The sequence below is a fragment of the Rhincodon typus genome, chromosome 30 (genome assembly GCF_021869965.1).
Source record: "Rhincodon typus isolate 14 chromosome 30, sRhiTyp1.1, whole genome shotgun sequence".
Lineage (NCBI taxonomy): Eukaryota > Metazoa > Chordata > Chondrichthyes > Orectolobiformes > Rhincodontidae > Rhincodon > Rhincodon typus.
In genome coordinates, this window is record NC_063361.1 from 17,005,650 (window position 1) to 17,018,650 (window position 13,001).

The window sequence follows — 13,001 nt, forward strand, 5'->3', positions numbered from 1 at the left end:
ATTGAATGCTGCTGATAGCACGTCTCATTTAATTAATTTGATCACATATCACACAAACAAGCTACAGTGATATTTGCATGAACATCTGCATTTTTAACTCCATCCAGCTGCAAGGTGCCCTGGCAAAACTTCACCCATGATCCTGTAATAATGAATTAGACAATTCAACCAGACAGCTGCAACACAATGTGTCTTTCAGCTTTGACCCAGTTTTCTGTCCTGGTTTTCTAAGACACTCATCTGTAATAATTATATTTTATCAAGCATTTTCACAGAGATATCCTATTTATACCCAGATTAAGAGTCCAATAATTTGAAATGCTCAAATTAGCTTCAATCAGGCTGCATAATTGAACAAAGTCTTGCAAATCTGAACAATTGTATTGTCTGTTTCATGTTTTTTTCTTTTTGATGGGCTTTTTATGAAATTTTTCTTTAAGTCAAGACAATGAGACTGCCCCAGATCCAATGCTCAATATCTGTATTGGTTGACACTAACTTTCACTGTTAGATTTGCACTTGTTGGCTTCATTAGTAGTCTGTGAAAGATAAATAGCAATGATCAAAAGAATGTGTTTGTTTTTATTTTATTCCTAAATGTATTGTATGTCCTTAATGCTTCATTTTCCAGTTCTATTAAATGAAAGTTTATGATAATTCTGGTCACGGTGTCCAAATCCAGACTTCTCACTGATCCATTTTGTCCTCTCTCATTCTGAGGTAATTTCCTTCCCCACAGGCATTTTTTACCTGTCAATAACTGGTCTCATAGTAATTATACATTGATTAGCCTTTACAGTGATTCACAACAGACCATTTGATGAGAGTCAAACTCAATCCTGTGCTCACCCTGATGTTGCAACACACCCAGCTGAGGCTCATGACTGGTGACCCGGCCAATTGATTTTTCCCGAATACAGTGTGTTAAGGGAAGGTTTTTTTTAAATTCCTATGCTACCAAGAAGAGCTGAATCAGCACAGGATTTGTTTTGTTAATTTTTTCTAGTCAGTATGGCTCAACCACTTGCTGCATATATTCACTGGGCTATGATGCATGGATACAGCTGTATCTTTAATGGTACAACATGGAGGAATGTCAAACCCTGTTTCTGAATTATACTACAGCTTTTCAGTTGTAACATTCATCAGGTCTACTGCTTGTGCACAATTGCATTTGGGCTGTGTTAAAAAAGTACAATATAGAGTGTGTTTACACTTTACAGTTGCTTATTTGTTTATTGGTCCGTTAGAACAGACATAATTAATCATCAATTGAAATCAGACACAGAAAGAAATAGTTTTTAATAATGTGGATGATTGCTTCCCTTTCCTGCAGTTTGAAAAAAATCAGGAGGTAATGTACCATAAAACTTGACATGAAAAACGAACCAATGTATCTTTGCTTTACATAAAAGCCAATTGAATGAAATTGGATCTTGTAAATGATAAGATCGATGCTTCATATACTTCTATTTGATAAGTTTTAAAATAATACATTTTTAAAAACATTTTATGTTTGTGCAATGAATTTTCAATCTTGTGACTGTTAGTATCTGCAGAGAACTATGGATAACTGTACAAATATTGTCAGTGTTTTTAACCATGTAGCATTTAACCAAATTCCTATTTTAACAAGTTTAACTAAATGTAGATAAACCAAATGAATGAAATTAATAGTACACTTATACCATAGAGCTTCAATTCATTGCAGTACACAACTATAACTTTGCAATATTTTAAAATGCAAGCAAATTTCAAAAATAAATTATCCAATTCTATTTTTACATGAACATCATACCAATGTATGATGAGGCATTATAGATTATGCTATTGGTAGTCACTTTGATTTAGATTTTTTATGTCATTGTGAATTCTTGCTGAAAGTTTCACAGGAACAGGTTAAAATACTGAACAGCTTTGACAAATTATTTAAGATTTGTTTGAAGTGGAGGTTTTACGTCAGTGTTTATGGTTGGTAAACTAAGCACAAATTGAGTTACAGGTAATTTAGCCAAAAATCCCATTCCTGATGGAACGGTGCAGAGAACATTCAGATGGTTTTACACTTGTACTACTTATTTGCGCCTTCGTCCATAGTACTGAATTCTTTCCCATTCTGGAGGTGCCTCTGGAAAAAAAAGACAAGAGATTCAATATATCAGATGCCTTCTCTGCATCCTATGCAGAATCAGATAAAATTGGATGATTTTGCTCACAAATAAAAATATCTAAAACTGTCCTTCCTTTTGTTCTCCTTGTCTACCCCCTCAATGTCACAGCTTGCATCCATGCCATTTTTGTTCAACTAACGGAATTGATCAAAGCTGTTTGTGGTGCAGTGGTTGTGCCCATACCTCTGGGCCAGAAGACTTGGGTTCAAATCCTACCTGTTCCAGAACTGTATCGTAACATCTGAAGTGATTTTGTTTTTGAAAAGGGTCAATGATATTTGCAAAGGTACTGAAGCTAACTTTAGACATACCCATTGAAACAGAGATGTCCATCAAGTGTGTGGACAGTCCATTGCTTTTCTCTACCATTCACTGCTGGCGAATTGGAATTGGGACTATTGGCCTGTCATCTCTGGTTACTGGCCTCAAGTCCAAACCATATAGATTCCCACTGTCTCAACCATGGTCAATGTAGCTCCTAATTGGTAAAGGCCCACATAGCAATGAACAGCAATGTAACACTGAGGTCTGGGAAAGTGTAATGTTACAAATAGGATAGTACTGATGTAGAAGCAGGAGCTTCACAATTAATATTCAGTATAGGATGGTTTACTTACAACTGACTCTGGTATATGCAATCTTTAACATTTCCTGGTCTGTGTGTTACATTACTGAAGTCCGTCCTTTCTATATCACCAGTAATAGGGAGCATCCTCAATGAAACTTCTTTTCGGAATCAAATTGAACAAATACTCCTTTTATTAATTCTCTTGAGTTTGGCAGCTCTGAAGTTTTGTATGCAAATTTAGTTGGGATTGTTTTGACCTAGTTTGTGATTGGTGCTATCAAAGTAGCAGAGTTACATTGTGGAATGAGTGGTAATCTCATTCATTGAGGCTGCATCAGTGGCTGGTGAAAGAAATGGAAAGAGGCAAGGGCTTGTAGGGAGGGCAAGCTGAATTTTTCTCGGTTAAAGCACTTGTGGGGCACAAACTAAAGAGGACTATGCTGTCCACCTCTTTGTCTTTACCTGAATTTGGGGAATGCAGTCCTGATGATCACTGCAAAAATGGGAAAATTTTCTCCCTGAAGTGGACCACCAAAATGGTCCAATATGGACCAAAAAACATTAAAATGCTGCAATGAATAACAAAGCAGATCTTTCCTTCTTCTTGCATGGAAATTAGGCATGGCTGCAGATAGCAGATTGCCTTCTGTGAAAGAAGTTAGTGTACCAATCGATTTTTCGAATAAACAGTCGTTGTATGGTCAACTATTAGACTAACTTTTAAATCCAGATTTTATTGAATTCAAATTTCAACATCTGCCATGGTAGGATTCAAACCCAATTTCCCCAGAAAATTAGCAGGGTGCATCGAGATCACTAGCCCAATGACATTTCCACTATCTTTGCCCAAACTGGTTTGTTAACCAATTTTGGGGGATGAAAAATCTGCAGAAAAAGGTCATGTCTGAAAATGTCCATTTCATGTTGATTTGATTGACTGTAGCTGTGTGTACGAACACCATGAGAGAAGAGGAAAGAGAAACATGCTCAAGTCAGGAAATGAATACCATACCAGCACTTGAAGACCGTCGTCCCATAAGGCCAACAAACATCTCTCCCTTTTGTCCTACATAGTAAAAAAGAAGTCCAGAATGGTAACTGAAGGCATTTTTACATATTTACACTTTTGTGCTTCAACTAGTTGAAGAATACATTACAAATGAGCTAACTATTATGTATCACTTCCATTTTGGGTCAAGCAATGTTGGGATGTTGATTTAGGGATGTTTTCTGAATTTGCTGCCCCTTTTAAAAGAAAATCCTGAATATCCTTCATTCCTGTTTCACTCTTACATGACATTGCAGAAGATTTTTCACAACATCATTTCATTTTTGTTATTGCTGAAATGCCCTCCAGACAATCACTGACCAATTTATATGCTGCAGTGAAACAATTAGAAAACCAATCCTGAAATCTATGTTGGAATTCATTCTCTTTAAAGGCGGCCAAATAGTCATCAGTATTTTGCTAATGTTGTATTTAAAATAAATTTATAATTTACAATTTACAGGACTATTATTGGGTGGACTACTTTATAATAAAAGGATGTCGTTGTTGTTTACTGGGAGCCTAGTCTCAAAAACAGAGCTAATAAATAGTTAAATGCAAGAGGAAATGCACATTAGGTCTTTTGGGAAAGAGAGGGAACTAGCAATCAAATTATGCATGTCATGCATTAGTTAGTAACAAGTGATTGATAACTACTTACTGCCTTTTGGAACATTTGCTTCAGATGAATTTTTAATTATGCCTGTTTGCAATTAAGCCCTTGAGCGCTTTGGGGCATAAATTATCATTGCGCTTATTTAAGGAGAAAGAGGGGAGAGACAATGTTGCTGTTATCTAACTAGAGTGCTCCAAGCACAACATGTTTGGTTATGGGAGGTTAGCTCCAGTTGCTGTTAAGACTTTACCCTGCAAGAGGGAATGCCACAGCCTCTGTAATATCAAAATAACTCCAAATGTGCTGCATATTATGTCAACTGGATTTTTCTTGATACTCAGGAAACAGCTGTGATGGCTTTGAGAGAACTGCACCACTGGCCAGCATGGGAAGCTAGCTATTCTACATTTATATTGCTGCCCTACCACTGTTCCTCCAGAGGCGTATGGGCAATAACAATTCTTTAGGTGTATCTTAGCACCTCAAGAGGGCAGTACCACATGTACTCTTGCAAGACATCCCCACAGGGAGGACTGTTGGCAGTCGCAGTGTTGTAAAAAAATAAGTGCCATAAAAAGTATGCTCGCACTGTTTCCTGATGTATTACATTATATATAGTGTACTCACATTTATGCCTCAACTTTATACTCCCAGTTCATCCAGTTTATGATATTTGAAACACAAGATTTATACTAATACATTTTAATGAATGCTACTATTTGTTTAACACTATTATAAGCCTGCAAATACTCTGATAATTAATACTTTTACTAAGAAATCCTTATGTTTGAATTGCAGTGGAAACCTGTTGCATGCACAAATGCTGCACATAACAGGACTGACCATAACATCACTCAGTGATAGACTCATAATACATCAGTGCTAGGTCCAAGACATATTCCCATTTCAAGCATCAAGTGATCCAGGTTGAAAATACATGGAAGAAAAGTGCATTTTGTAGCCCTTGCCTCCCCAGTAGTCTGCATTTATGTCCCAATAATTTTCTGAGTGTGATCATCAATTAATGCTGAATTGTGGGCAGTGTGACTAAAGATGTGAAAACAATCAAAACTGTTTGATCACATTTCAATTGAGATCCTTAGTTCGCAGCAAGGATCAGCCTTTGAATTCAGACTGGATTCAAACCTTGGTTGCACATGCCAAAGAAAGGACATCTTTCTGCCAAAGATGTTTGTTATTTAAAAGATCAACAGATTTGAGGCCAAACTGGAATCACTGATATTTCCTCTATTAAAAATCAGGCATTCAGCAGGCTAGAAAGCACAGATGTGACCTTTCTCTTGTTATTCCCATTGCATGTCATTCCCATCACAATTCTACATGTTCTGCCACCGTACCACACAAAATACAAGTAGCTTTCAATAAATTTCTGTACATTGAGTATTTGCTTAAATTGTTACAAAATGTAGGTCAGTCTGTTGTACTCACTTCATCATGGACCTTATTTAGTGACCATTAGTTTGCTCTTACAGTGCGTATCAAATTGCTTAGATCTGTATCAAATATGCAGTTTACATTTATAATCAGGAGAAGTGAACAATCTATTTGTTCTTTGTTTTAAATACAAAGACAAGTCATTCATCATCAAGATGCTTTTTCAAAGGTGCTGTGGTGGGAAACCTTATTAAATCTGTCAGGTTTACCCTGAGCTGAACACTAACTGTATAGAGCTTGCTGTTTGAGAGTCATCGGCACCAACACCCACTGAAGTCCTTTCCAATATTAGCTTTAGTGTGCATTTGGTAAACTGAAATAAAGTAAATGGATCAAAAAACAAAAGACTGATGCTAGATATTTTAATAAAACCAAAAAGTGCTGGAGTAACTCAGCTGCTAGACCTGTTGAGTTTCTCCAGTGCTTATAAATGGAGAGTTTCAGGCCAAGGGTTTTTTAAGGTTGACATGGTTAAAAATTAAATATATTAATACGGGCTAGTAACAATTCCAATATAAATGATATTGCCAGGAATTTATAGCTGAGTGGATTAATTATGGCACTATATTGTTAACAACTACCTCAACTGTTAATAGTTATTTTATTACATACAGATCTTGAAAATCTATGACAAGTTAGTAAAATTTCTCTTTTAAGAGAATCATAGAATCCTAAGCTTTATCATAGGGGCACAGAGCACAAATGCAAAGACAATGTTGAAAACTGTACAAATCATTGACAAGGCTGTGGTTTGAATATTCTGTTTGGTATTGCAAGGGTTACTTTAGGATGGATGCAAAAAGTCATGGAGGTTATGCAGAGAAGATTACTGAGATGATATGAAAGGATTTTTTAGTTAAGACAGAATACCAAAACCTGGGCTGTTTTCATTACAGCAGGGAAGGTGCTATGAGGGTTTTGATCAAATTAGTGAGAAAAGCCTTTTGCAGGTTAGTGATTCAGAATCTAATAGCAGAATTTAATATCAAAAGAAACCCAGATGGTGATTTAGGAGATTTCTTAAAGCCAGTGGTGGGTAAGACATGGAATATCTGGAATGGAAAAGAAAGAATTTAAAAAGAAATGTGTTTTGCATAATATAAAAGAACATGAAATTGAACTAAGTCGATAATTCTTAACATTGTGCAGTCCTGATGGGTTTAATGACCTTATTCTGAGCAGTACAGTTCTGAGACTCTACTTGTTCCCTTTACCTCAGATCTACTCCATTGTTTTTCTTCTGATAGTCACAAGCAGCAGATTGTTGCTGAATAATTGCTTTTTATGTTAACAAAATCTCTGTTAGTGTTTGTGGTGATAATGGTGTAAAGTAAGCTCTCAATAATAGATTTGGATACCACATGTACATCAACTAGGTCTAAACCTAGTCCCGATAAAAGATTTTCTCTTTCTTTTGAAGAATTATTAATAGTTTCCAGAAAAATCAGATTGGGATTCTTCAACTCAAGTTACATTGTGTGTTAGTAATCTATGCAAAGCTAAATTAAAATGTAACTTAGTTCTGCAATCTTGCTCAAGGAATCTGCATTGATACAATGTGTGAAAGTGAATAAGCCCCACTGGTACGGTGAGGATATTCTAGAGACATTTTACAAAACCACACTGAAGACATTTTGCATACAAATTGATTGTGTCTTACTTATACTAGGCACAAACGCAAAAACTATTCATTTTGCTAATATTATGCTCAAAATTCTATTTAGTTCAATTCAGAAAATTTGAATCCAAAATTAAAAATAGTATTAAACATGCTATGTAAAATTTTTGTGAACTTCTTTTATATATGATTAGTGAATGGTTCCTTCTCGAGTACAATCTACTGTACTTTCAAAACCCCCATTATCCCCTCCCCTGCTCAAAATAAACATTTTTTGCAAACCACCCCTCAATCTTACTTTATCTTTCGAAAGCTAACTCTAAGATCCATGCCTGTCCCAGTTTGAATCTCTCAATCAGGTTTCCACCCCAATCACAACAGTTAAATTGCTCTAACAAAAGTCGTGGATATTTTATTACTGTAACTATGGTTCATTATTCAACTTGTGCCCTTGAGCTTCTGAAATATTTGATGTGATTGACCAAATCCACATCCTTCTCCTTTAACACCTCTCTTCATTGTTCAGTGAGTGAACTGCCTTCACTGGATAGTTTCAATGTGTTTATAGCCAGAATATTTCCAGCATTGGCTTATCTTTCTGTCTCACCCTAATATCTCTAGAATTCTTCAATGATCCATCCTGCATTCCTTTTTACTCTCTTACCTATTTGCAGTCCCCTGGTGAAATCAGATGTGTATATGCTGTTGATGCTTCTTCTGACCTCTCCACTACCACTTGGCAACCATTCTAACATCTAGTGTTGAATAAGTCACAATTTCCTACTTAAATTGGAACTTAGCTTCCCAATCCCTATCATCTCCATCACAAAAATTGCCACTAAGACCCTCATCCTTCTTGTTTCCTTGAAGATGGCCATTTTTAAACTTCCAGTCCTTAGCCTTCTGTAAACTTTAAATCATACAGAACTCTATTTCTCTGATCCTATCCTACGCCAATTTACACTTGCCCATCAAACCTCACTTCACTCATGTACATTTGGGATTTTGGAGTCAATGCCTGATTTACATGTTTGATTATCACATTTAATTCCCTACAATTCCCCTTTCTATTTCTGCAAACTCCTCCAACCCTACAAAGCAGCTACTGAACTACACTTTTCTAAAATGCAAGAAGTAGAATGAATTGAATACACAAGAGCAGAAATCAATAGTTTAAAAGAGGATATTGTTGAGTAATGTGCAGGTACCTGTAGATCTCAAACATGAAGTGGCACATATGCAAATGACATACAGCACTTAGAACACATGAAGCAATTGTTTCTGTATTCAATTTGAAATGATCTGATTTAAATTTGTGTCAAGTTTCTCTGGTTTGTAAGATCTAACCCGTTCACCAGATCAATTCTGAAAGAGTAATAGACAACTCAAAGTGTTTTGTTTCTCTCTCTATAGATACTGCATTTTTCTTTTTATTTCCACACCTGCAGTATTTTTCTTCTATTAACCATTTCTTCCTATTCCAGGCTGGAAATGATTGATTATTAACAATTTGCCTATCTAGAAATATGTTCAGCCAATATGGTAATTAGCAATTCCTACTGACAGCCTTTTAATGAAGGAACAAAGACTCATGAACGTGAGCCCTTGATAGACTTACTTTTACGGCCAACGATACCTGCTTGTGTTGGACCTGTAAAGTAAGAATGAATGATCAGCAGAAAGAAACAAAAGGAGTAACAATTTTAATTGTTTATCATTCTTTCCCTCTCTCTGTCAACATTTTATATGATAGGATGAGCGTTTCATAGGTTCTGGTTGACTTCTGGTCACTCATCCGTGTATTCATTCATCAGGCACGAGCTTGAACAGTGTCTGCGGACTGTTCAGCAATGAAGATAATCAAATCAAAGACTCAAACAAACACTCATCCTCATGCATGTTTTACATTGACATCTCTTTAAAAAAAAAACTTTAGGACCTTGGATGTGGAATTGTACCCAAGACCTTCCTGGACCAAATACGAAGTCAGGTACACAAAGTGTACAACTGATATGCTAGCTTATATTTTCCCCATCCTCCTTCCTATTAATCTCTTAAGCATTGTAAATAAGAATCAATACATATTTATCACTAAAACCCATTATTTTCTGAGTAAAAGTACATTGGAGGGAGAGAGATTAAACCTCCATGAGACACAATGGAAGAAAGTTAATTTAATTGCTGTCAGTGTAGGACATTTAACTGTGCATGAATTAGGAAGACTCTTAGAAAATAGTTTTGAAATCAAGTTTTCTTGACACAATGTTACAATGTAAATCAAATATAAATATTAAAGAGTTTAGGCATGATCTTTGGCAATGATTATGCAGAGTCAAAACCAGGATCTGACCTCAGCTTGAAGCCAACACGATTATTATTGATCTAAATGCACAAACCCCAAGTGAAATCAACCAAATTTTAAAGAAATATATTAATGCTGTGATTGATTTAATGTCACCAACAAATCTTAAGAAGGCTATACTCTGCAGTAAGACAGCTATATGGCATTACTTGTCAGTTAAATGAAGTTGCAATAAAAACTAATAAGCAAGAACAACATGTATACAAGAGAAGTTAAATGGATATATCAAAAATGTTCTGAGACTTTAGATACTGGTGGCTAAGCTATAGAGACTTCTCAATTTTTATTCTAAAAGCTGGAGTATATTGAACAGATATTGTAAAGATTCCATTCATTTTGAAAAGCAGATTTCATTGTCTCTTGCTCAAAGACAAAAATATGCACTACTGAAGATACAATCTGGAGACTGGAAACAATATTCCAAGGTGCATTTCTCTCACCAGTGGGTTATAGTTATAATTATACGTATAGTTATAATGCCTTATGGATGAATATGCAATTACATGATGACAGATACAGTTACTTAAAGAACGGGGAAACATAGCATCTATGGTGAATAAAGTGACTTTTTAAAAAAAAAGACAGAACTACACTCAGTCAAACAGATATGCTCTCTTACCCGAAGCACGTTTCCCCATTAAACCGTAGAACTTATCAAATTTCGCTCTTTTTACCAGGCGAGCAAACTGTTGCATGATTTTATTGTCTTCTGGTAAATCATCCTAAAGATAGAAAGAAAGAAGGTAAACGTTATTTTCCTCCCTCCCCAATATTTTAAATAGAGACTTCTCTTGTCACCTTTCATTTGCATGAACACTTGAGAGCAGTGGAGGAGGGAATGGTTTGATGGAAGCAAGCAAAAATCTGATGGATTTGGCAATTGAATAGTTAGTGAATCAGGAATGTGAAAAACATAAACAGGTTATATTTATGAAATGAAACATTTTCATTGTCTTGCATCATTTCGATAGAGAATTAATGATTAAAATGTAGTGTTAGTCTATTTGATAGGTAAAGCTTTCAGCCACCGCTAATGCAAAGAAAGGAAACTAATTGAAGTTATCGAAGAAGAAAGGTGCTACAACAGGAAGGAAAATGGGCTGGAGAGAGAGATGGATAGGAACCCTGAATGGATCCAAACCGGTCTCACATGGTTGGGTAACCATACCAACATTAGATATTAGATATGTGAGTGGACCCTGGGCGACAGCACTTAATACTGATAAACTTTGTGCTTTTCTCTAATCATTTCCCTATTTCTCTTCTCTCTTTCGAAGTATTTCATGACAGGTGCCTTTCTATCGAAACTATGTAGGTTTGTCACTGAACTCACCAAATCACCAAGAGAAACCGCTGACTTGGTCCTGCTTTGTCCGGGGAGATTTGAAACGGAATGGGAAGTGACTGACAAGTTGGGAGCAAAGGCGATGCTGGATTTGATTTTGAAAGCCACTAGCCGCGTTTATTGCAAAAATGTCCACACTGGTGTGTGTGTGTATGTGGGTGGAGATATAGATCCGGTTAAAAAACGGGCGAAAACGACCCCCAAGCCTTCAATTTTGGACAATTACTGAGCGGTCCTTCAAATACTCCGACTGTACACAAACGTGACAGACAATATTTAACATGCAAACAAGGAAAGAACAAAACAAAGAACTGCGGAGTCTGGAGACCTGAAACATAAGTAGAAACTGCTTGGGAAACGCAACATCTGTGTATAGAGAAAGAGTGAAAATGTCAGGTGCAGTGACTGCAAGTTGTGCACAAGGGTTAACCGTGCCGTCCACTGCTGCTATCAGACCTGCAGGATCTCTCGAACAGGGAAAAGGAAGCTCTCTGAGGATATTCAGAATGAACAAGCTGGGGAAGCTTGAACTGTGACCGGCTGGAGCTGTCTGCGATCTGGGATCCTCATTCTTTAGTGGAAGCTCTTTGAGGGACAGAATGGGAGAGCTGGAGATTGGGATTCTACACTCCGGATGAAACAGGACGCACAAACCCCTTCAATTCACACTTCACTCAGTCTCCTGTCATCTTCCCCCTCCCCCGGTCCCCCCATTCCCCGAACTCATTCTAAACGAGGCAGAGACATTCCTGCCGCAGGTCCAGCCAGGGCTTTCCCTCTTTTCACTAGTTCTTCGGTCGGTGGCACGGCTCCTATCTGAAGCCGGGAGGCGCCAGCAACAAAAAGGAAGACACGCTGCTAACAGTATGTTAAAAAAGGGGCCGAATTACCTGCCAGTTCTCGCTGTCAATGTTCCACGAGTCCTTTTCTAGTGTCGGTGACGGGTCTTCATCGCAGTAAATATGTGCGAAGACTAGGCTCAGGAGAAGGAGCAGTTTAAGGCAGTCCATTGTCCAGGCTTGGAGTGGACAATCTCTCGGATTTCGGCTTCCTAGTTGTAGTGGAAGGGAAACAATGTAACTTCTATGGCATCAATGTGTCCTTAAAACGAGCAGAAAAGCTAGAATCTAGGCAAAAGAAATAAAGAGGTGAGTCTGCAACCGAGCAGATTCCTTACTGTCTCAGAGAATAGAACTCAAAGTTAGTTTCACAACCTTTGGTGAGTTTCTCTCAGCTCTTTGGTTTTTCACAGAGCGCCCGGGACTCCTTTATAATAGATCTCAGCGTGAGGCTAAAGCCCCTCCTCCTGTCATTTAATACGAATGAATCACCCGCTTGTCGTCTTCAAATCCCATTTATTTCAGGAGGAGGTGGGGGGAGCACGTCTCCGGGGGAAGTGTCTGATCAGGAGTGGGTCCGCAGCCCCCCTCACCCTTCCCTGGCCTTTACCCAGCTTCAACCCTATTCACCTACACAGCACTAACAGAGCCCTGATCGCAACAGGAGCTCAATCGGAAACAGACTGAGCTGCAGTTTCTCCCCGAACCCCCCCAAACCACAACTACACACACACCCCAATCCAAAACTAACCCCCCAACAACACACCCCCACCCCAAATCTCCCCCAGCAACTCCCCTCCCACAGCTACAACAACCCCCACCCCAATACTCCTCCCACCCCAACTCTCCCCACGCACACACGCGCCCCAAATCCCTCACCACAACCCCCCTCCCCCCCCCCCCCCCCCCCCCGCAACACCTCACCCCAACACCCCTTCGACGGCCACAACACCCCCCCACCTCAAGAGATAGTAGGAAC

The 13,001-nt window shown here is 38.0% G+C and overlaps 1 protein-coding gene across 3 annotated transcripts; it reads right to left on the reverse strand.

The window, feature by feature from the left end:
- Positions 1-1,235: 1,235 nt before the first annotated feature.
- Positions 1,236-12,452, reverse strand: si:ch211-131k2.2. Of its 3 annotated transcripts, none has more exons than XM_048614761.1 (6): positions 12,398-12,452; positions 12,074-12,234; positions 10,458-10,560; positions 9,095-9,127; positions 3,752-3,805; positions 1,236-2,128 (listed from the first exon to the last, which is right to left on the reverse strand). In XM_048614761.1, the coding sequence occupies exons 2-6, from the start codon at positions 12,191-12,193 to the stop codon at positions 2,076-2,078; spliced, it is 363 nt and encodes a 120-aa protein (XP_048470718.1). In that variant the 5' UTR covers positions 12,194-12,234; positions 12,398-12,452; the 3' UTR covers positions 1,236-2,075. The 3 variants fall into 3 exon arrangements, with proteins under 3 accessions (XP_048470718.1, XP_048470717.1, XP_048470719.1); XM_048614760.1 differs by having other exon boundaries at positions 12,074-12,310; positions 12,398-12,447; XM_048614762.1 differs by having other exon boundaries at positions 12,361-12,413.
- Between the last annotated feature and the right edge of the window lie 549 nt (positions 12,453-13,001).